Here is a 21,212-nt window from a genome sequence, read left to right on the forward strand (position 1 = left end):
TTGTTTTTAATTTCAAAAGCTAATTTAATTTCCATTTCCCTTTATTATAAGCAATGAAAAGGCCAATGATATATTTCTTCGGCATTTCAGTTTCCAGTATTGTCAGTCTTGATTAAGAAATTGTCTTTGCTTCCCAATTTCATATAATCCATATGACAGGTAGCTAGACTTTTGAACAACACTTAGCTAAGCCTTACTTATGTTCCTTCACAATCAAGGGATAAGACCTCTCGCTCTGTCAGATGAGGGCTATCATTTCTTGCCTTAAAAGGATTATTTACGTTAGGGTTATTATGTACTGTGCTCCATAAGGCATATCTCCATGGGGGTGAAAGGAGAAACTTTAAATTGTGGTTTCAGCTTTGCCACGGCAATTATCAATGTAATTGATAAATAATGGAGCCAAACAACATTCAAGTGCAAGTCACTAGTTTTGAGAACTTTTTACTCCCTTAAATTTTAATACATGTTGAAGTTCATGTACCTTACTCAAGACTGGCAATATCATCTACAAGAGAATAGGTTAGAAATTCATCATAGGCCTCAGATACAAGTTCCTCGATTGACACCCCACATTTGTTTTTTTAGTATACCTTGTACAAGTTCTCTTCAGATCTCTGTACCCTTAATCAAACATGATAGGACCTTTGACATCTCTGTCTCTGTCTTAAGTGGCGATTTAACCATACAGCAAATATTATATGATACATGTAAATGCGTTTGCGATGAATTGAACTCGCTAGCAATCCTATAATAAATATCATACTCCCAGCCCCACGAATCTTGTTTCCTCACATGCTGCTTCCATGAGAAGTGATAGTATTGGTTATTTCGTATTCAAAGGTTCAAGTGAGACTACTTTCTTATCTGATAAATTTAAGACTAGTGATCTTACGAGCATTGCTATATAGGCATACATATGAATTATGAGGTATAATAAGTAAATTGCCTTACATTAAGGTGTTTTTAGTATTCCTTAATCAGTGGTGATGGCAGTTCTTGATTCATCAGTTTATTTTGGTATTGTTCAAGATACAGTTTTATGGTTGTTATCAATATCAGTTGTTACAATTTGTTGTAATGCATAAGGTTGCATTGCATGGCTGCTGCATGGTTGATTTTAGAGCTTAGTAATTTACAAAATTTGTAATGGTGATGGATTGGCAATTTAATAGTTATGCTGTGTTACTAATAATATTTGAATTTTCTAGTTATGCTGTTTAACTAACATTAAGCTTACGTTTCATCCGACACCTGTACTAATGTAGTTGTAGCTTTGCATGGAATGTCAGCAGTTTTTAAAATTAAGCATGAAAAGAAGTGTTTAAACTAAATGTAATTCTTGCTAATTATCAAGTGCAATATTGTATAGATATGTGTTTTTATTTTTTGTGAAATTACTTGATAAAAGTTTAGTATAAGTAGTATGAGGTTTTTCTAAAATAGAGAATTTTATTAAATAGTTTATTAAATTTAGATTATCATAATACATGAAATTTAAGTTTAACTTAAAATACAATGTAGTATCTGTTGACCAACCGTACCTTATATCTATAGATGAGTGATGTTGAAGCCGGAGGAGCCACTGTATTTCCTCACCTTGGATTATCTTTGTGGCCTGAAAAGGGTGCAGCAGCATTCTGGCACAACCTTTACCCAAATGGCGAAGGAGATCTGCTTACAAGACATGCCGCTTGTCCAGTTTTAGTAGGAACTAAATGGGGTAAGTAATATTTACAAACGTTTATCAATTAAAAATGACTGTAGAGACATTTTATAGTTGGTAGTCTCTGTGTGAGATTTGAGGCAAGGTAAGAAGAAAGCTATCTCCATTAACAAACATAACGTATCCCTTTTAATGGTAAAATATCTTTAGGAACATGAAAGACTGTAAATTCTAGCATCATAGCACATAATAGGAAGTACAGTTGTAATTCTGCCTACATTTTGTGCCTTAGTAATTTCTCAATTATTTGAAAAAATTTTCAGTTCAACCTATAAAAACATAGTATTCTTAAAGAAGTGGATAGTTTAGAAAGAAAACTATTAGTGTGGCTCATAATTTGATTTAAAAGGCACAACTTATGCAGTTTGTCCTTTTATAGTTTTAATCTTATTGAGAAGTTTCTTTTTATGCCTTAAGTTAGTCTACCATTGTTCAGCCACTCCATAGGCCTTTGCGCGCATTTTGGCACTTGCAACAGAGGCTTGTCAAATCTATTTTTTCTAGTTGCATTTAGATTCTTCAGGGCAGTGTCTTTCATAATCTCATGGGTCCACCCTCCAGTCGTTTTACTTTGTGTACTGTTCATTACCAGCATGGTATTCTATCATCTGTATATGCTACAATTATTGCTCATAGTTGTTTTTATTCCCAATGAAATTTTGAGGTGGGCCAACTTTTGTCATATTTAAAGTTCATAGTTATGACACTTAGGACCAATTTACATAAAATGCAGACCCAGTTTAAATATCTTGTGCCTGCTTTGAGGCCTCTCTTCTATATAAAGTTGCTATTCTTATGCCATAATAAATTCATAAGATTTTAGGACATTGAAATTCATCTTGCCTACCTTATGATAGGAATTAAATTGCAGTAATATCCAATTGTTCTGATTCAACAACAAACCCTTGTCCATTTATCCTGATTCAGTAAAAAAACCCCCATATCCATGTAACAGGAAGGAGATTACCTTCGTGCAAAGCTAGCATCCAATGTATTTTTATATTCTGATTTGGTAATGCCCATGTTCATTTAATATAGGAAGGAGATTACTTTGGTCCAAAGCTAGCAGCCAATAGATTTTATATTAAATGCCAAAATGGCAAACAAGGAGGGTTATCAAACAGCCTTACTATTACAGGGAGCCCACTTTTGTTCTTTGTAACTCTATATGCTGATTGGATTTATTTATCTTTCCTGAACTTTCCATGGTTATTCTTGGATAGGAAAAGTGTTGTGTTGTGCTTACCTTGCGTTCCTTTATTCTTGGATAAGTGAAATTTTGTGCTTGTGTGGTGATGTGCTTATTATGGAAACTAAATGGAGAAGTGCCCGTTTTTGTGTTGTGTGTAGGGCTTGCTCCTCTTCACAGGAATTAACAATCTTGAGTCACATGGTTGGTCCCCCACCCAGTGGTCTAAGTTGGTAAAAAAGCAACCTACTGTAATAAGAGTCCATCTTCCTTGTTCCTGATACCACCAATTGAGTTCTCTGCCTCTTTCTTTTCATCTCCTGAGACTAGCACTACTGACTCCTAGCACCCACTGCTACTGTGCAATTATGGTTGGGATACTACAATGACCATTCTGTGGCTGGTCTCTTATACGAGCATGGAGCATTTGCTTGCTGAGTCATTGCTCTACCCTGGTACGTGATAGATCTATGCTTCCCACCTCGTGACCAAACTGTAAGATAATGTCTCATTGAAGTTTGTGTTTTCTTTGGACATTTCTTTATGGTTTGCATACCTTCTGTAATAGGAAACGTGCAATTCCATTCCCCCCCCTGTTATCTTTTGATTTAGTGGTTCCAAACTGTGTTGCTGTAATAGCTTCCTAATTTGTAAGGACTCCTGTTCCTGAGATGTTGTTGCAGACCTTGGTCTTCAAGATTGTAGTTATAGACTGGGAGTTCGACTGGTAGAAGCAAGAAAAACATTCACATTCATCTTCCTCTACCTTCTTGAATTTATCATCTCTCCTGGCTACATCGTGGTTGCTTAAGCCTTTACCTCTCTACTATCTCGAATTTGTCCTTCTCCTGACTGCTTAGAGGTTGCTTAAACCTTGACTCTCACTCCGTTACTTACCTTTTCTCCTCTCCGATGGAGGCCGTTCTGCTGAGAGGGGGTTCTATAACCTTGACAATCATTGAGGTTGGGAGTCCTTCACATTTCTTTGAGAAAGGAGAGTCTTCCTCTTGAGGGGAGTCTTTCTTTCAGATTGAGTTATGATGGAGCCCTTAGGACCTCGAGGCAGCAGTCCTTATGGAAAACTCCTTAAATCCAATCAATTATAACACCTTGGGAAATCTTGAGCTGCACGGTATTGGTTCTGTAGCGCTTTGGCTCCTTAGTTTTGGCAAACTAAAAGAAACACAGAATTCAGATGCCTTTGCCCTCAAGTTTTAAGGCTAACAAGAGCATTTTTGCAGAGGACTGCAGTTGAGGGTCCTTACCTATCCCCAACGGAAGAAACAAAGTTGGCAATGGAAAGAGGAACAAGTGAGTTGAGACTCCCGATTATGCCAGACGAGGCTTTCCATCACTGATTGTCCTGTGCTAAGCATCATTAGAAAACTAATGTACCTTTCGAGGTAGGCTTGTAAGCCTCACAGAGTAACAACCATCGCCCCACCCAGACTCCCCAACGTAGAGTACTATACTGTGATTAACGGGTGCAGTTTTGGAATTGAGGCTTGACGTCAAGGCCAGCAATCCTGACTGGAGGGGGCTGAGGCAGTGAAGGCCATTAACTAGGGTGAAAGACAAGAAGGTAAGAGAGCTGAATGCAGAGTGGTCTACAGTCTACGCTCTGGTTCCTCATCTCGTCCATCAGTTCTTTTTTTCTCCTTCGTTGCATTCTTAAACAACTTTGTTGGTCCTATTGTCATAAGTTAACAACATTGGCGGCCCTCCAGGCAGGAGTCCAGTCTAGAATAGAGATGACATTTTCAAGTGAATACAATTCAGGCTTTTCCTTCAGGTGCAAAAGATTTCTGTAGGCTGGAAACCAGTTATACTGTAGACTGAATATGTCGGATTGAGTTTCCTCTAAGGGCTTGTTTCAATCTGGAAACTGCATCAATAAGTGATCAAGCCTCAGGACTTCATGAGGACAATGCACATTAGGGGGTGAGCTACATTTTCTAGTGCATTCTACCTTCAGAGGTACCTCAGATTTGTCAAGGTGAATGGAAGACTATGGCTCTTGGGTCAAGCCCCGGTCTGGCCTGCTCTTCATGTCTGAACCTTAACCCTCTCTCTCTTATTGACATAATGTCAACAGATGTGAGGTTTAGACACTGGGATTGATTAATAGTGATTGATTGATTGATTGATTGAAAGTTTTCTGGCATCCTGACATCTAAGGTCATTGACGCCGATACCATTTACTGTATATGAAAATTAAAAGAGAATTCAATTAAAACCATAAAAATTAAGAAGTCATTACAATAGTTAAATAGTTTTCAGAAGACCTGCTTCTGAAATAAATCTAAAAATTCCGCTCGCATAGTAAGACACATCATGTCCAAGAATCTTGGCAAGGATAACCCTGCCATCCTCACCTCGAGCCTCAAACAGATATCTATTTCTTAAGTTAGTAAAATTAGGGCATTCGGTCAACAAATGCCTCACTGTTAAAGGTACTAAGCAGTCCTCGCAATACGGTTGGTGTTGGCCCTTCAGCAGAAACTCGTGTGTCAACCGTGTGTGACCAATACGGAGACGACAAAGAGTCGTCTCCCATTTTCGGGAAATCATGTTATACCTCCAAGGTGATATGATATTTGTTACTTCCCTCATTTTATTGCCATCTTGACTGTCCCAGTGCTGTTGCCATTTATCACAAACCAATTTCTTGATGTAAGGTAGGAGATCGTTACATGGAATGGGATACCTCCTTGGTAGCAACTCGGATGCCGCATTCTTCGCCAGTAGATCTGCCTTCTCATTCCCAGACACACCTACATGTGCTGGAACCCAACAAAATCGAACAGTTATACCTTTCCGTCCAATAATAAAAAGCCATTCTAAAATCTTTAAAACTAGAGGGTTACTAGAATTAAAAACTTCTAAAGCTTGAAGAACACTCCTTGCATCACTAAAAATTGTAAAATTACCCTCCTTTTCCAAAGCTATTTTCTCAATAGCGGTTAATATGCCATACAGTTCGGCAGTAAATATGGAAGCTGTTAGAGGAAGTGCACCTCTACAATTAAAATCATTACTATGTACTCCAAATCCAACGCCAGCATCAGATTTGGAGCCATCAGTATATATAAAAGTCGATCCCCTATGTTCTTCGACATGTTCCATAAAAAGAGACCTGGATTCTAAGTCAGTCATATTCTTCTTAACTCCAATAAAGTATTTACAAAAAGATATGTCAGGTAATTTCCATGGAGGCGTTGATGATACCTTGAATGGAAGCACCTTATTTCTAATTATATCCAGATTGTTTAATAATTGGTTAACCCGAAACCCAAAAGGTTGAGGAGATTTTGGGTGCAACTCAAAGTAGGTTGAGTGCCTTACAAGGCTTGCAGTCTGAAAGGCTGAAGAATTAGGGAGTCTTTGCAATCTAAACCAATACCGAATAATAGAGGACATCCGGTAAAGGTCCAGAGGCAACTCCCCAGCATCAACAAGGAGACTTGTGATAGGGGAGGTTCTAAAGGCTCCTGTGGACAATCTAATGCTAGCATGATGTATTGAATCTAGTATTTTTAACCGGCTTGGGGTGGCTGAAGAATATACCTCACAACCATAACTAATTTTGGAAAATATCAAGGCCTTGTATAATTTTAAAATTGTATTGCGGTCTGCCCCCCATGACGTATGGGACAAGACTTTTAAAAGATTCATAGCTTCAACACATTTAGCTTTTAATGCTTTTAAGTGAGAAACCCATGTAAGCCTACAATCAAATATCAACCCTAAAAATTTTGCTTCACTTGCACATGGGATCCGTTGACCTTTGATGTATATATCCGGGTCTGGATGTACTCCCCGTATACGACAGAAATGGACAATTGTAGTTTTACTTGTTGAGAACTTAAATCCATTCATATCGGCCCAATGGATAATTTTATCAATAGAGAGTTGGATTTTTCTCTCAACCATTGCCATTCTGGCCCCAGCAAATGATATGGGGAGATCATCCACAAATAATGTTGCGAGAACATCCCGGGGAATGACTGAGGATATCCCATTAATTGCTAGTGCAAAAAGGGTTACACTCAGCACACTCCCCTGAGGAACTCCTTCTTCCTGGCACCTACTCTGTGATAGAGCTTCCCAACTCTCACTTGGAAAACTCTATGTGAAAGAAATGACTGGATGAATAGTGGTAGCTCACCTCTCAATCCGCACTCATGGATTCTTTTAAGTATACCGTATCTCCATGTGGTATCATATGCCTTTTCAAGATAAAAAAAAACTGTCACATGGTGCTGTTTGGAAGCAAAGGCTTCACAAATGGAGGACTCAAGTTGTATCAGCACATCAGTCGTTGAGTGCATTTTCCTGAATCCACATTGAATGGGTGATAAAATATTCTTCTTTTCAAGGTACCAAATCAGTCTTGCGTTGACCATCTTCTCCATGATTTTACATAAACAAGATGTCAATGCAATAGGTCGGTAGTTTGCTGCTAAAAACTTGTCCTTACCGGGTTTTAAAAAGGCTAAAATAATGGCTAGTTCCCAAACACTTGGATAACTATGATCATGCCATATTCTATTAAAAATGCTTAAAATAAATAACTTTGTATTAAAAGGTACATGTTTAATCATTGCATATGGAATTCCATCGGGTCCAGGGGCTGTATCGTTACAAGTAGCAAGAGCAGAATCAAATTCTCTTTCAGTAAAAGGAGAATTGTATGACTCCTGCTTTCTTGTTGCGAAGTTTAAAACTTTCTTTTCTTCATTGCTCCTATACTGGTGACCAGGAGCTGCTTCACACTTGCACGATACATTTGAGAAATGGTCTGCCAGGGCATTGCTAACTTCGGTTGCTCCAGTCATATACTTGCCATTTATCTTTAACACTGGTGGTGGGTTTGGGGTGAATTTGCCTGCTATCTTTTTGACTTTCCTCCACACAGATGATGTTGGTGTTCTACTGTTAATGGAGGAAACAAAGGACATCCAAGACTGGCGCCTAGCTTCTTTCATGGCACGGCGGAACTGTGCTCTACATTTCTTGTATATGACTAAATTCTCCTCATTACGGCGCATGCGCAATCGAGTTAAAGACTTTCTTGTGGCTCTATGCAGGGCAGTTAGTTCTGATGACCACCAGGGGACTGGTCGTCGTCTGAATATCCCAGTTGTTTTGGGAATGGAATTCACTCCTGCTGTGTGAAGAGTTCCATTAAGTAAGTCTATGGCATCATCAACACTTTCAAACTGTTCTGCATTTCCTTCAATTTCACTTAACTCCCGAAATCTATTCCAGTCCGCCTTATCAAGATTCCATCGAGGTGATCTTTGTAAAGGTGGACCATTGTTGGTGTTTATAATGATTGGTGCATGATCACTAGTATGCCAATCATCTAATGTTCTCCAATTAAAATCGAGAAGACAGTTAGAGCTTGCGACTGATAGGTCAATGCAGGACAAGGTACCTGTCTGTACATGAAAATGTGTGGGCTCTCCTGTATTGAGGAGTCCGACATCTTCAGTCTCCAAAATTGACGATATAATATTACCCCTTGCATTTGCTAAAACATCACCCCATAAAGGATGTCTACTATTAAGGTCCCCTAGTAAGAGAAAGGGTTGTGGGAGTTGTTTAATCACCTCTACTATATTATCATATGAGATGTTATCATTTGGAGGCAAGTAAAGAGAACAGATTGTGTATTTTCTCCCTATATCAATCTGTACAGCCACTGCCTGCAGAGGGGTACAGATAGACAAAGATATTTGGGGAACATCTCGACGAACGTATACAAGACTTCCCCCATGGCTCCCTGCTCGTTGATCATATGGTGTCCTATAGCTAACATACTCTCGAGGACAAGGAGTATTAGCATCGAGCTTGCTTTCTTGTAGACATACTGTTATAGGGGAGTGCTCACGTATGAGGAGCTTAAGTAGTTCATATTTCGCCCTTAAACCCTGGCAATTCCATTGCAGAATGGAGGAAAAAACTATGTTTTATTTTTTTGGAAGACACCTTAGATGAAGTCTTCCCATTGGCAATATTTGATCTAACAATATTTCCCGGAGGTAACTCTAGAGACGATCTTGATATAGTGGGTTTTGTGTTTCTCTTTTTCTTTGTGTCCTTTTGATCTAATTGTTGAGGAGGATGGTGGACCTCAACTTGAATTTCTGATTGGTTCAATTTACCTTCTAGTTGTTCAGAAACATCAGCAGACAAGATATCATATTTATTGGAAGTCGTGACTTTAATGTTTCTTATGGTAGGAGAGAGGGAGGGAGGTCTCTCTCTTTTCCGATTAAAAGGTTGTGATCTGTCAGGTTTTTGCACCTTCCTCACTACGGGTTCACCAGGTAAATTGGTGTGAGTGCAACCTCCATCAGATCAGGCAAGGACACGGCCTGCGAGAGGTTTGTACTATTGTTTAAAATCGGAGTAGTTGGCTTTTGAATAATTTTCAGATCTTTAAGTATCCGTTTTGATTTTTCTACAATTTCTGGATATAGATTTTCGATGGGACTTTCAACCTCTTTAACTACGTACTTTCATTTGTTTCTTTATCTTAGAAGTAGAGATATAATTTTCGTCTGTGTGGTTTGGCAAGTTTTTCTTCAGAACCATTGAAAAAGGTTGCCCTGGTCTTATTTGCTTTTCAAGAGCTCTTTTACGAGCCTCTTTAAAAGTAACCCTTTCCATGGTCCTAATGGCCTGGATTTCTTTTTCAAAAATAAACTTTACACAGCTTTTAGATGTAGCTGGGTGTGCTTCCCCACAATGTATGCAATTAGGGTTTTCGATGCATACTCCATGACTACTTTTTCCACAGTTGGCACAAATAGCTGGCTTATTGTTTAGTTTTTCTTTACATTTCTGGCTTAAATGGCCATACATTTGGCAATGATAACATCGCAATGGTGACGGGATATATGGTTTTACCTTCAAAGATAGCCATCCAGCTTTTATAACATTTGGTAATCGGCATTGATCAAATGTTATAATCAGAGTAGCAAGAGGGATACGTTGTTCTCCAACTCTCTTTCTCATTCTGACTACTTTAACTACTCCTTGATTTTTCAGTTCATCCTCTATTTCTTTCTCCTCTATATCCAACAATTCTGGAGCATATATCACACCTCTACTCTGGTTGAAAGTAGGGTGCGAAACGCATTTTACGCTATGACCATTCAATGTTGTAAGTGTTTTTAACCTTTCACCTTGTAATGGGGACAGTGTCTCTATCAAGAGACTTCCATTTCCCTGGGGTAAAATTTTTGGCTGCCCTCCACATAAAGTAACTCTTTCCCTATTAGCTTTAAAAACATTTATACGCTCATTTCTTCCGTTTTCAAATTCCAAGATAAAAAAATTTTCATAATTCACTACTTCATAGTGACCAGGTAATACTTCTACTTTTCTATATCTTTCTGTACTGTCATCATTTTTCACTCTCTCTCTCTTCTTCTCTAGCGTTTTATTATTCACATGACGTGAATAAGGTTCTAACGTTACAATGTTAGAACCCGAGTTGGAGCTGTCTGTACCGAGGTCCATGTTTGTATTTTCCAGGTCGTCAACAGAGGTGTTGGGTTTTTTTGAAAAAGCAAGCCGGGTTATCCACCTCTTATCGGAGGATGTCAGTCCTCCTATCCCATGTGGCCCAACACGAGAAGAGGCTTCAGCGGGGACCAGTCCTCTATTAGAGAGGGGCTGCCTCTCTTAAGGTGGGCTGCCTCTCTTAAGGTGGGCTGCCTCTCTTAAGGTGGGCGTACACTGGTCAGTGGGGGTAGTTAGCCCCTCCCACCGTCGACTCCAATGCCTGGCGTCACCCATTACCCGCAAATATGGGTGACTTAAGACCGGATCACTGGAGCCCGACTCTTAACAGACTTGGTCTGCACCCAATGGGGTCTGCCAGAGGGTGATGGCGTCTAAATTGGCACAGGTTGAGATGGAATGCAGTCCATCCCACACTCTGCCAAATCCAAAGCAGCATCAAAAGTAAAATCGAACATGCCAAAGTCGTCAACAATATCGAGCCCAAAAGGAAGAGATGGGAGAAAAAAGAAATTATCAAAAGTAAAAGAGAAAGTGCTGACTGATTTAGTTGGATCGATGATTAATAGTGATGGAAACGAGTGATGCGCTTTCCTCCATCTCCACCACAGACATCTCGCCCTATCAAGATTTTGACCCCAGGCCCCCCCCCCCAAAAAAAAAAAGGGGGGGGGGTCATTCCTTTGCCCCAAGACTCTCTCAAGATCAAGAGAAACACAATCCTAGGGGGAGGAAATGCATCCTATTCTGGGATTGCCTACCATGCTTAAGGAAAACTATGCTCCTCCTACAGTTCTTCTGACATTTGGCATTGTCTCGTTCTAAACGCCAGCTCTATACATCTTTCTGTACGTAACGCAACATCTTTGACTTCTGGGCAGCGACCACGACAGGTGTTCAGACCCCGTTTAGGGAGAAACCCATGAGAGGTGAAATAGGAGTCAAGAAGGCTAACCTACTGGAAGCACTCTGCTTCTCTTGCATAACTTCCGGATCTATGTTGTTCACGGACATGTTGAAAGATGGAACAGAGATGTGGGGAGCACCCCGCCTGCACTTTGGGCTTCAGGGCAGTAAGCAAACTAGGAGCATCAGTGTCTGACTGTTAGGAATACAAACGGCTATCTCCTCAACACTTGCTTGGGAATAACATTCTGATCAGGCAGAGGATTGAGCACGGACCGTCCCGTGACAACGGTAAGACTTCAACGCAATATGCACAGTTATCAGGAAATTCTTGGATTTGTAAGTGTTCAACGATCACCTTTCAGCCACTACGTTCCAAGTAGAAGGAACTTATGGGGTGCCAACTATCACAAAGATGGTGAAAATTGTCTCAGGGTGATATTAGCATCTTCAGATTATACTGTAATCGTGGATAATCCACTGACCTGCATCTTCCCTAACCAGAAATTATTGGTATTCTGTTCGCTTATACCAGAGTTAGAGGCAATCTTCAAGGGCGGTGTGTGACATCTCTGAAATGGCCGTCATATTCAGATTGTCACCAGGCTGCCTCTTAGGGGTCTTACGAGGAGCATTAAATGAAGCTCAAATCATTTTTAACCTCCAAGCCTCGAAAGGGCAATAGGTAGAGATACCCTCACCTTCTACAGTTTTGAAGAGTACTCAGAGAAATCTGCACCTCTACCCGACCAATTGGGCCTGCCTTACTACCAGATATTCCACAGATTGGTAGAATCCTCGTCGTTGTCTCGGCGAAGAATTATTGAAAGTCTCATTGCGGAGAGAAATTATTTGCAGTCTGAAATTCCTAATGGAGTTTCTGTTGCCGTACACCAAGCCAAGCGCTCTTTGTAAGGCTTCGGCATCATAGGAGAGGGTCATTTCTCAGAGTATCCAGTCAGAATGGGTACGAACTGTTTCCCAAGATGCAGTTCAGAGCCAGTCATGAAAAGACTATTGCCAAAACAAAGACCAGATGCAGAATACCATTTCCTGCTCAAAACCAGCGATGAAGGTTTATCACTGGGCTATAAACCAGGTCTTTTTAATATTGAGTTGTCGCCTGCAATACAGCAGAGCGATCCTCACTTTCATGTACCTGGGACAGGACTATCTTCTTCTAAAGGGGGGGGGGGACTACTGCCAGGGTATCCCTCAGAAGCCCTATGTTCCCTTAAAAGAGCAATGGACAGACAAATTGATTATGGATAGGAGCCTCACCCTTTGAACAATACTAGAGATTGCAGGAGCAGGCTTATAAATGTTAATTCTTTTTTCCCATTAACAGTTTTAAGCATTTGATATAGTTTTCCTTCTATGGTTGACATGTCTGGTAGTTGTTTGTGGTCACTTGCGTGATATAATAAGAAGTTTGAATGTTTCAAATAATTTTAAAGAAGTCACTTTACACAACGGCACTTTATTATCCAGCAACAGCAAAGTCCTTATGGTGCCGTATAAAAGGCCATCTATTGTAGTTTTCTCCTTTTCTCAACAAGTTAAGTGAGGAGAGCCAACTTAATCTATGCACTAGATCATTTCTAAGATCCTTCCAAGAAAAGAGAGAAGTGGATAAGTAGAGGATTACCTCTCAGGACTTGACTGTCCATTGTGTTGTTAACTTCACAACCTTCGCTTTCTGAGCCAAGCACACCTTAGAGTGGGGCTTCTAAAAGTCTTGTATCATTTCCAAGCCCCAACCAGGACCTAGTGCAGTCTTTTCCTTGAAAGCTACGGGCTCCTCACTTATATGCTCCTATTTGACATAAAGTAGGTGTTCCCTTCTAATGCTGTCGTGAGTGGAAGATTCCCATTGGGCCATTGGGCAACGTGGTAATGGTGGGAAGTCAAGCCTTGAATAGGAAGTGTCCTTTGGAAGGAATACTTACTATACTCCTCTTTCCCAGGATTGCAGAAAGCTGTGGCCTCATTGTCAAAAGTAAATAATATGCTATAGAAGAAAACTGGGAAAGTTGCCAACCTACACCAGACCACCGGTACTGAAGGCGACTCCCCCAGGTGGAGAAGTTATCAACCTCTCTTTGCTGGAGGAGTTTGTTAGTCGAACTTCATTCAGGATAGAAACAATTTGTTCTGTTTTTGGGATTAAGAACCAGTTCCCAAAAATATTACATTTGGTACTCCTTCAAATAAGAATGTCTTATTTCTTGATTTCGTGGGCAATAGCTTTTACAATCTAGATGTGTGTATTGCACAATAGAGATATATAGCTCAAGGTAAAGATACTAGACAAAATATCTTAAAGAAATTTATTTTAAAGATACTAATTATGGGGTATGAAGTTGAATCCTAACAAAACTCAAAAGTATGATTGTAAGTAGGTCAAGGACGGTGGTTCCTCAACATCCGGATCTCAGTATTGATAATGTTTCTTTAAATATGTATGACTCTTTCAAAATTTTAGGTGTGATTCTCGACAGTAAATTTACTTTTGAGAAACATATAAGGTCTGTGTCTTCTTCAATTTCACAAAAAATAGGCTTATTGAGAAAGTCTTTTAAGATTTTCGGTGATCAATCTATTCTGAAGAAGTGTTTTAATTCTTTCATTCTACCTTGTTTTGAGTATTGTTCTCCTGTCTGGTTTTCAGCTGCTGATTCTCATCTTAATTTGTTGGACAGAAACTTACGGTCTATTAAATTTCTTATTCCTGATCTAGATATTAATCTCTGGCACCGTCGTTCAATTAGTTCATTATGCATGTTGCATAAGATTTTTCACAACTCTGACCATCCTTTACATTCAGATCTCCCTGGACAATTCTATCCTGTTCGTAATACTAGGCAGGCAGTTAATTCTAATAGCCAGGCCTTCTCCATCACGAGGCTCAATACTACGCAGTACTCTAGAAGTTTTATTCCAGCTGTGACCAAGTTGTGGAATGATCTTCCTAATCGGGTGGTTGAATCAGTAGAACTTCAAAAGTTCAAAGTTGGAGCAAATGCTTTTTTGTTGACCAGGCGGACATAGTCTTTTTATAGTTTATTTATGACATATTTGTTTTTGATGTTGTTGATAGTTTATTATATGACATGTCTGTTTTGACGTTGTTTCTTATTTTAGAATGATTTATTGTTAATTTATTCTCATTTATTTATTTCCTTATTTCCTTTCCTCACTGGGCTATTTTTCCCTGTTGGAGCCCCTGGGCTTATAGCATCCTGCTTTTCCAACTAGGGTTGTAGCTTGGATAGTAATAATAATACTAGACAAAATATCTTAAAGAAATTTATTTTATGGAAACTAAATCCTATAAACAATAGAGATATTATCCTCGGTCATTTGCCTTTCGCTTTTATGCACACATTGGACAGCATACTTTACAATCACTCTTCCCAATTTTTATATACAATGATGATTACATATTTCCTAGTAACACTACAGGTAAAGAATATGGTACAGTATAAAATCTTACAAGGAAAATTAGGTACAGTAGTTATCTTACTGGTGAATGGGAAAACTGAAGCCATTATGTCTATGTAGACTATTATATACCACTTGAGTGTCTGATAAAAAAAAAAAGGGGGGGGGGAGCACTGTAATCCACCAAGCAACAGGCATAAACGCTGAACTAAGCATGATGCAGTGATTACTATTATCAGGATGCTAGGAGTTCTCATATGCTGGCTTAAGATGAGGTTCTAAGCATCCTATTTGGAATAGGAGAAAGAGATGCAAATAAAGACTATATTGCTTTTCATAATTTTATTTAAAAATAAAGTTACTTTTAAGGCATACAAACCAGCTCCATTTCATTTCACAATGTGCCACCAGAAATGGGCGACTTGATACTTTCAGGGAATCTCAAAAACCAGTAATTTAAAGTGCCTTATTCGGGATTGCTTGTTGCTTCCTCCAGTAGGTTTCTTCGCTTCATCCTTGATTGGGTGGTCCATAATCTTTATAGCTGTATACTGTAGTTATTTTACCTGATGAAAAAAAAATATAGAAATAAAACAGACTAATGATTGTTGGTTGTTCTGTTTATGCTTACCACTGTACTTTATTTGCTTAAACTAACAAATATCAACTAGTCAAAATCTAAATTTATAAAGTAATTTGTAAAGTTTCTTTGAATTTTATCTAGATCACTGCCTGAAGCCCAACGTAATGGCTTGTAAAGTGCTCTTTTAGAGAACGAAGAACTTTGACAAGGTTCCACATCAATAAAACTTTAAACATTCAAAAATATTTCTATTGTCTTTCAATAAAACAAATACATGCTCTTAAAGGGATAGAGCCCTCAAGCAAGCAATAAGTGGTAGGGAGCTCAGGTTACCACATTAATTACTCCAGTCTTCATTTTCGAAATCTGCATCATCCCTCCTCTTAATACCATGTCAGTGGGGGAGGAAAGGCAGAGGCCCAACCAAGCAGGAAAAACAGACTTAGGAGTCAAGCAGGAAAAGAAGGTCTGAGTAGTAGTCTGTTTGCTGCCACTGCCTAGTTATCAGGGTCATCCACTGATCTCTCGATGCCCTTGCCTTCAAATAAAGATTTTTATATATATTTGGTTATATGGTTCTTCTTATTGTGAATGGCCAATTCTGCGAATATTGATGATTGACTGCGGCCAAGTTTTACAATTTGATAAGATACGATGCAGTACTACATTTCTTACTTAAACTACATAGTAGGATACAGTATATCTTGGCAATAATGTTATACAAAGATTGAAAAGGTGATACTTTCTTTTCTCATCCTCATTTTCCTGCAAGAGAATCAGAGTGAACATCATCAGATTTTTTTTTTACCCATTGAAAAGCCGTAGCTGCGGGAACGCATAAACTTATATTGAATTCTGGATCTCTGGGCGAGCTACTCGAGTTTATTTAAATACTGTATCGCCTTAGCGCTCTCACAGGACTAAAACATCCAATCCGGATCATCGGATCAGAACTCGAATCTAGCAATGAACTTGAGGATGTCGTAGGAGAGACCATGCAATGCTCTAACCCTGTTAGAGAAGGTTAAAGTGAAGAAAACCATTTTCCCAGCCTGAAGACCGATGTAATGGCTTGTAAATTGCTCTTTCAGGGAACGAAGAACTTTGACAAGGTTTCACAAAGGTGGTCTCAATGCTGACTGAGGGGAAGCTTGTTCAAAACTCTGAGCATGGACAACTCTACTGAAGAGGAAATGCCAACTCTTTCAGTCTAAAGACTTGGCTTAATGCCGAGCGATAGCCTTTACCGACAAGACTGAGTCAAGTTTTCAGAGAGAAGGTAAAAATTCAGTAATTAGGGGTATAGTGATTCCTTGTGGAAAGACAACCCTTCCACAACACTAACCACAAAAGATCATCTACTTGCCTGGTAGGTTAGAGTGAGGTCAAGGACCTTTTGAGGTAACCAGATGTGTTTTGCCTTTGGTTGCAGGAAAAAAAAAAAAAAAAGAACAGATGGTAGGGGCTCAGCAGGTGTAGTCACGGTACCATTCTGCACATTGCTATAATGGGGATATCCACGTCATGGATAGGTTGGTTGTGGATCTTACCCTGTTGAGTTTCATTATGAAAAACTCCCTTGGGTGGATTAAAAAAAAAAAAAAAATTACTAAACATTAATTGGGTGCAAACGACTACTCGTGGAAAAACCTCAACCCTCGGTGGAGGGGGTTCCCAGAGAGGGAGCAAATAAGCTAAAGACTATGCACTCCCTCTGCTTGCTAAGTAAGGCCATTGGCCCATCGCCGCAAGGAGGAGTGCGGAGTCAAGAGCTGAAAAAACGGATTTTGAGCGAAGCGAAATATCTAAATTTTGGGTGAGATAGCCATGACGTCCTGATGGAAAGTTCCTTCAGTAGCTTCCTAAAGGTATATATGACTACAGTAGATATTCCCAGAGAATTAAACTTAAGGTTTCCCAGAATTGTACCTTCTGGCGCGAGTACCCATAAGGTTTCCCTTTAGGATATCGTATAATAACGGGACGTATGCTTGACACGCCACATAGCTATCTGCACCCCACATAGCGTTTACACTTCGAGGGGGAAGTGTGGCAAGTTATGGGAGGAGCCATTAAAAAGTTCTCCTCCTCCGTTACTGTTACGGTACTCGGCGACGTCAACATCCGGTCGCCATGTTGGCCGCCATCTTGACTGACGTCACCGTTGCGCGCCATTTCCTCATTCCTTCCGGCGTTTATGCCAGCCTCCATGATACAATAAGATAGGGAGGGGCCTGACAGGCCAGAATAGAGAATCAGGGCGGGTCCATCAGGACGTCATGGCTATCTCACCCAAAAATAGATCTTTAGCTTCGCTCAAAATCCGTTTTTTGGGCTCAAGCCATGACGTCCTGATGGAAGTGTACCGGTAAGAGAATTAATGTATCATGGATTTTTTCCCCTTTTAGTAGTGCCTTCGACTTCTAAACCATATTCCTTTGGTCTGATGACCTTAGAGACCGTGACATCTCCGTTACATGTCACTACCAATAGCATATACTATGTTATGGCTTCCTGCCCCCCTGGCAGGGAAGTCCTATTTGGACGAAAGGAACATCTTGAAGCTAACCTGATGAAGAAACTCACCTGTAGACGAAGATCTTGCCGGTCTCGTAGACAGATCAGGAAAGTTGAGTAATTGTGTTGGAACAATTTTTTACTTTTCTCTGGGTGAGTATACATCAAATAGGAGCAATATTATAACAGATTATAATCATGATCAAATAATAGGGATAATAAAAATCTCTAACAGTATTTTATTTCATATGATAGGGCGAAATGAGACGCATATGGTAGCGAAAATTTCTATTTTATTCAATAAAATTTTTGAATTAATATGAAATAAATAAATAAATTTCAATAAAATGTAGTTAACAAACATAGACTAAAGACAACAAAAGACGTGGGTGTGGAATCTGAAAAGGAAGAACTTGCCATTACACACATAAGTACCAAGGGAACTATAAAGTCTTTTAAAGTCTTATATACACTTCATATCCAAAAAACATGTGGGACACGTGTTCTTGTCTATGTTACTTCACCTTTGTAGAAGAACAGTCCTTAGTGGCACCAGGTGGCACTCAAAATCACTGTTTCGCACTAGGGTCAACACAGGCACCCGTTGAGTTAGAGTCCCGAATAACTCACTGTTCTGCGCAGCACTAGGCAGCAGGCTTTAACACACTACCTGCTGCCACCACGCAACGCTTAAGTTCATGCACCTGCTTTGCATAGTGTTTGAAAAACACACTTGAGGATTTCCAGCCTGTGAAAGATCGAAGGCTTTCGAAATCCGTTGCTTGAAAGAAGTTTAGGGAAGAGGCGACTTTCCTGGGATCATGGCCTGCGGGTGTACTGTCAGGATCCGCTCTGCGAATAAAGTAGGTGATCTTCGCCCTTAGTTGTTTGAGTGACAAATCAGATACCGATGTTTCTCCTTTAAAGAGCTGTCCTCCACCAAAGTCTGAAGTTCTTCGAAGATAGACCTTTACTCTCTCCACTGGGCATTGAGAGACATCTTCCTTCAGAGGGCAGATTCTCCAGGGACCCCACCTCTTAGTGGGAAGTTCATTCTTGGCGAGAAACGTTGGGTCAGGGAAGAGGGTAAGTTCCCTGTTTCGGCGAATTGTATCTGGCCCTCTTCTCTAGATAAAGCCACTATTTCACTGACTCGGGCTCCCGAGGCGAGAGCAAAAAGGAAAATCACTTTTTGAGTCAAGTCTTTCAGAGAGCAAGACTCATTGTCCAGACTAGAGGCAAAATGGAGCACCTTATCAAGAGACCAGGAGATGGGTCTCGGTGGAGGTGCAGGACGGAGTCTAGCACATGCCTTTGGAAGCTTGTTAAAGATGTCTGGAAGGCGTAAAGTAATGGTCTTGTCAAGGCCGATTTGCAAGTGGAAATCATGTTGGCTGCTAAGCCTTGTCCATGAAGGTGAATGAAGGAGGACAGACAAAAATCTACAGTGATTTCTGTAGGATTTTTAGCCTTGACGAAGGACACCCACTTCTTCCAGGATGACTTATATTGCCTTCTGGTAGACTTAGTTTTGTATTCCTCTAGGAAGTCTAAACATTTCTTCGAAATCCCAAGCCTCTTCTTCACGGCTAGGGAGAGAAAATCATGAGATGAAGGTCTTGGGTTTTCCTTGATGAAGCGAAGACAGTCGACTTCTGAACCTGCTGGGAGAAAACTGGGTCTGGCAGAGGGATCAGCTTGGGCTGTAGCTCCAAGACTAGAGGGAACCAGTTGCTCCAGGGCCACTTATGTGCCACTAGGGCTGCTGTTCCCTTGAAGGTTCTCAGCTTGGTGAGGACTTTCAGCAGAAGGTTGGGTGGAGGGAACAGGTAAATCTTGGACCATCTGTTCCAGTCCAGGGACATGGCGTCCACAGCTTCCGATCTGGGGCCCTCGTATGGGGCCACGTAAAGAGGAAGTTGCTTGTTGTCGCTCATCGCGAAGAGGTCGATCTGCAGTTCCGGGACTTTATGGGAGATGAAGGAGAATGATCTTGCGTCTAGGGACCATTCCGACTTTATTGGGCTTGTCCTCGATAGTGTGTCCGCCGTCACATTGCAGAATCCTTGTAGGTGAACTGCTGAGAGGTGCCATCTCTTCTTGTCCGCTAGGCGGAAGATGGGCAATAGCACTTGGTTGAGTTGGAGCGGATCTTGAGCCCTGACGGTTGAGACATCTGACCACAACGGCGCTGTCCAGAGTTAGACGGATGTGGATCGAAGGACGTGGGGACAGTTTCTTCAGAGTAAGAAGAACCGCCATGGCCTCCAAGAAGTTGATGTGAAACGTCTTGAATAGGGGAGACCATGTTCCTTGAACTTGTCGCTGATGGGAGTGACCCCCCCATCCTTCCAGCGAAGCATCTGTGTGGATGGTGACCGACGGAGGTGGTGGTTGAAGAGGAACTGATCTTTTCAGGTTCTTTGCCTCCGACCATGGCTTTAGGAGTGAGCGAAGCTTGGTTGGTAGAGGTCTCTTGAGATCTCTTCGAGCGATGGATGCGTTTCTTCTCCAGACTCCCGATGCATCTTTTAGCTGTGCTCGTAGCACTGGGTCTGTCCCTGAGGCGAACTGGAGGGAGCCGAGCACTTGTTCCTGTTGTCGCCTTGAAATCCGTTTGGATTTTAGGAGTCTCTTGACAGATCCCGCTATTTCCTTCCTTTTCTTCAGAGGTATGGAAAGACGGTGTGACTGAAGGTTCCAATGGATTCCCAGCCATTGAAACTTCGGAGCTGGAGACAGTCAAGACTTTTTGGTGTTGATTTTGAAACCCAGATGTTCCAGGAACTGGATCACCTTTCTGCAAGCACGCGAGCATTCTTCTGAGGATGCTGCCCAAACCAGTCAGTCGTCTAGGTAAGCCATCACCTGGACGCCTTGAAGGCGTAGCTGTTGGACGATCGTGTCTGCGAGCTTCGTGAAGATTCTTGGAGCTACGTTGAGTCCGAAGGGCATGGCCCTGAAAGCGTACTGCCTTCTTTGAAGCTTGAATCCTAGGTAGGAGGAAGCCTGGCGATTCATTGGAATGTCCCAGTAGGCGTCCGCCAGGTCTAATGAGACCGTGTAAGCCTTGTGAGGTAGTAGGGCTCTTATATGTTGAAGAGTCAGCATCATGAATTTGTTGTTCGCTATGAACTTGTTGAGAGGGGACAAGTCTAGAATGATTCAGAGTTTGTCGGAGTCCTTCTTGGGAACACAGAACAGTCTTCCCTGGAACCTGGAGAACTTTACCCTCTTGATCACCTTCTTGTTCAAGAGTTCTAGGACGTATTCTTCCAAGACGGGGGTGGAGTGTTGGAAGAATTGGTGGA

The 21,212-nt window shown here is 40.8% G+C and overlaps 2 protein-coding genes across 4 annotated transcripts in view; one reads left to right on the forward strand and one right to left on the reverse strand.

The window, feature by feature from the left end:
• CDase (neutral ceramidase) overlaps positions 1 to 21,212 on the reverse strand; it is a 255,835-nt gene that overhangs the window by 191,245 nt on the left and 43,378 nt on the right. The window lies entirely within an intron of this gene.
• The window catches only part of LOC137638717 (prolyl 4-hydroxylase subunit alpha-1-like), a 200,162-nt gene that overhangs the window by 172,067 nt on the left and 6,883 nt on the right, over positions 1 to 21,212 (forward strand). For all 3 annotated transcript variants that reach the window (XM_068371041.1, XM_068371042.1, XM_068371040.1), the window contains one exon: positions 1,558 to 1,723. In XM_068371041.1, coding sequence (XP_068227142.1) covers positions 1,558 to 1,723 — 166 coding nt within the window. The remainder of the gene's footprint in view (positions 1 to 1,557; positions 1,724 to 21,212) is intronic.

Source organism: Palaemon carinicauda, chromosome 3 (assembly GCF_036898095.1).
Source record: "Palaemon carinicauda isolate YSFRI2023 chromosome 3, ASM3689809v2, whole genome shotgun sequence".
NCBI classification, from domain to species: Eukaryota; Metazoa; Arthropoda; class Malacostraca; order Decapoda; family Palaemonidae; genus Palaemon; species Palaemon carinicauda.